The following is a 3,722-nucleotide window of genomic DNA, read 5'->3' as shown; positions in this document are numbered from 1 at the left end:
CACACACACACACACACACACACACGCACACACACAAACGCAGGCTGATGACGCACCACAACCCCACAACTAGTTTGGACAGTTGAAATTTTGATTTAGATTTGAAAACTTGATGATGCTTTTCTGTGTGTGTTAGGGACTTTAATCTCTTGCCTTCAGGGTGTCTTCGTTTTTGTAAAGACACACACAAAGCATAATTACTTTTAAGCTTTAGGCTTAAAGCACAGAAGTGTTTAAAGTTCTATATTCAGACTTCTGGTGAAATACAAAAAATCAAACCAGATTTCCGACAACCGCTATCCCAGAATGGATAGGCAATGTAGGCAGACCATGTCAGTGCTGGAGTATGGTCTGGCATTTTGAGACTAGCGCAGGATAAAACTGACTAATGTTAAACATGTGTTAGTTTTGCCTATTCAATTAAAAAATGACAATCAGAAGGTAAAGAACATCCTTAAATTACATGGAAAATGGCTTTTCAGATTTTTATCAAAGCCTGTTCTTTTTTACATTCATCTGCCTCCTCCAATTATATACCAATCTTTAGTTCATAAGGAAAGTTGATGCACAATGGCCCCATGCAATTTTGAGTAGTTCAGTTCAGAGAAATACTTCACACATCTAGAACGTGAGACAGATGTGTTGGAGGGGGACAAGCAGGTCAAAAGTAGCAAAGAAAACTCTTGCACACTGTCTACGTTTTGGTACTAGACCATCTTCAGGCAAAACGTTTTTATTTGCCTGAAGATGGTCTATTTTTTGCAAGTTAGACAGTGTGCAGGAGCCTTTCTTTGCTGATTCTTACTATTTAAAACCTTCTGTTATATTTTCATTATTCATTTCTTCTGGACAATTACCAGTAACACAACTTTTATTTGACTAACTTTTTTCTTTTGAAGTTGGGGTTAGAGCACAAATAATTCTTTAATATTTTATCACGTAGTTTAAGTGCATGGTTAACTGAGTATGTCATTTTGTAGCAGAAAACAATGGTTTCAGACGGACACACAGATACTATAGATACAAACAGTTGCATCACACCCCTAGTTCATACCTGTGTGATGCAAGACAAAATGCTATTTCAGTCTCTCCTTCACCTCCACAGTATGCAGCTCTTATGTTTCTTTCTGCCGTTACATGACACAACTCCTGAAATGTTCCCCATCATGTTGACATTCACACCCTCTTTACACTACATGCATTCCATTGCATCTACATGTATGTGCCTGCACCTCCATTGCCTCAGGGCAGGAATATCCAACAGTGTCAACTTCAAGGTGAACATGATTGACATTTTCTGATTGGTAAGAGGCTCTTTACTGTAGTACGGGCCAGGTGTCAACCTGTCCTTATATAAATCCAGGTGCGGACAGCGGAAGTTCATCAATCATTTGTGTTTGACCTAGGTTGTTTGCTTTTTTCCTTTGTTCCTAGTTCTTATGCATATTTGTTTTCCAAGAGAAGCCAATTGTGTTAAAGGGGCCCTGGTTTGATTGTAAGACCCACTTGGTAGAGAGAAACTAAAACTGTAACTTAAGACAAGCGACCATGAAAACAGAATGGAAGAAGAAAAGTGAAGAAGATGGAGAAAACTGGGAATGGCAAATGATGAAAAAGAAGGGAGGATTCAGAGGAAGTGGCAGAGAAAAGAACAAAAATAATGTTAACAAAATGAGAAGTGATAAAATTCTGTTAAGAGCAGGAAATAGTAGTTTAGAGTTGTAACTGAGATGGAATGGAAACTGAAGGAAGGAGGTGAAGTGTACTTTCTTTTTTTAAAGCCACCATCATAGTGTGACAAAGAAGTGTTTTCAAATCAACCTCAGACTTACATCAGGGTATTGTTGGAGCAGAAAGCCTTATAGTTGAGCTGACCAGGCTTGACTAATGGGAGATAAATAAGAGCTCAGAGGAGGGAGGGTCTTAAAGCCACACAAGTTTACACCAAGTGCCTACTGAAATGAAAACTACAGTGTCCTAAAAGAAAAAATGAATGTGAATCAAACTTATTTTACTCGTACTGTATGTACATCCAACCTTAAACTTTCTTAACAATAAATAAATGAAGTAAAATGCTTGTTGTCAAGGATTTTGTTTGTATTTAATGAGATCAACTCTTATAGAAATACCTGAAATCTTGCTCTTGGACCTTAATTCCTGTGAACACTATAAAGCTACAGGAATACCCAGTGCTTTTACAGAACACCTCCCTAATGGTGGCACATTGCGATAGGATGGAAGGGCTACTGTGTAGAGAGGAATGTCTTTTTCAGCAGTGGGGCACTGAGATTAGGGTTTGGTCAGATTTATGCTGGGATTAGGGAAGGTAGGTGAGAAAGGCAAGCATGCATGTAAAAAAACACAAATTCACTTAAACATGTACAAGTGGGCGTGTGTGCACTCGTGGTCACGCACATCCGCATCATTCTCAGCTTCTTTACCAGCTATGTTGTTGTTAGCAGCTTAATCACCTAGACAACAACCTAATTAAGAAATGCTGCCCTGGAATCCACTGTTTCTCTAGTGTGCCAACGTACCGTCATCTGTCTGTTAAGCCCTCCTTCCCCCTCCCTGCTCCCCTCTTTTTGGCGCCCTCTTAAATGCACCACCTTTCACCCTCTCTCAGCATCTCCCTCGCCGTTTGCTGGCCCCCTTCATTGTCCTTCATGTCTGCTATGTAGTTTGAGAACCCTCTCCACTGTATACCCACTTCCCTCACCTGCACCTTCCTTTCTCTAACCACCCTTTCTAACTTTTCTATTACACCCCTTGAGATTCAATCTCTTGCGCTTGGCCTTGGTCCACACATTCTTGTGTCTTTCCCATGCCCTCTGCCTTGGAGCTCTTGGTCCCCTTCTTCTGCCTTCTGCCTCGTCAATGTCTTTTTGCATCTCATTTTTATGTGAATATATTGGCGACAAAAGATAAGAGAAAGCATAAAACAAATTCTGAGTGCTACTTAGTTGGCAAATCAACATTTGAGAGCGCACAGGCACAGATTCATAAGAGTAAAAACAGATTTGAGTGTGCAATCCTGATAGTGCTGGTGCTTGTTTCAGAGCTCTCTCAGATACATGGTTGTCTATATACTTCCAGACATAATCCTTATCTACTCATTGATGCTGAAGTCGCAGTTAAGAGGTTTGGATATTTGTGTACTGCTGTATTTGTTACAAATTACTATAGTAAACTGAGATCCTGTTTAAGATTCTAGCTTGTTTTATCAGAATCAGCTTTATTTGCCAGGTATGAGGACACATACGAAGGAATTTTGAAAATTTCCATGCCAGTGACTTTCTTCAGAAGTAAATGTGTGTTCTCTGCCTCAACAGGAGTCCGACAAGTGCTTTGAGTGTAACTCCCAGCATCGCTTTGACCCGTACCGCCACAGAAACAGCCACCGCATCGAAAACGTGATCTACCTCATGGACGGCAACGGAGACAACACATGGTGGCAATCTGTCAATGGTGTGTGTGTGTGTGTGTGTGTGTGTGTGTGAGAGTGTGTGAGTGTGTGTATTTACTCTATAGGAGAGTCCATGAGTGCAAGGAATACTTTTGTTCTTCTTGTTGTGTTGTTAAATCCTGATGGTAACAAACATGTACATTTTAGAGGCATGTAACAAAAATACAAAATAATTTACTGTAAGTCTCTATAAAAATACTGGAGAATGCTGTTAAGATGCAGTGACAGGGGCGGCTGTGGCTCAGTGGTAGAGCGG

The 3,722-nt window shown here is 40.3% G+C and overlaps 1 protein-coding gene across 1 annotated transcript in view; it reads left to right on the top strand.

The window, feature by feature from the left end:
• lamb2l (laminin, beta 2-like) overlaps positions 1-3,722 on the top strand; it is a 49,544-nt gene that overhangs the window by 23,068 nt on the left and 22,754 nt on the right. Inside the window, exon 4 of the mRNA XM_032521630.1 lies at positions 3,333-3,468. Within this exon, the coding sequence (XP_032377521.1) occupies positions 3,333-3,468 (136 nt within the window). The remainder of the gene's footprint in view (positions 1-3,332; positions 3,469-3,722) is intronic.

The sequence above is a fragment of the Etheostoma spectabile genome, chromosome 7 (genome assembly GCF_008692095.1).
Source record: "Etheostoma spectabile isolate EspeVRDwgs_2016 chromosome 7, UIUC_Espe_1.0, whole genome shotgun sequence".
NCBI classification, from domain to species: domain Eukaryota; kingdom Metazoa; phylum Chordata; class Actinopteri; order Perciformes; family Percidae; genus Etheostoma; species Etheostoma spectabile.
Note: the sequence above shows the minus strand (reverse complement) of the source record. Positions and strands in the feature narration are given on the sequence as shown.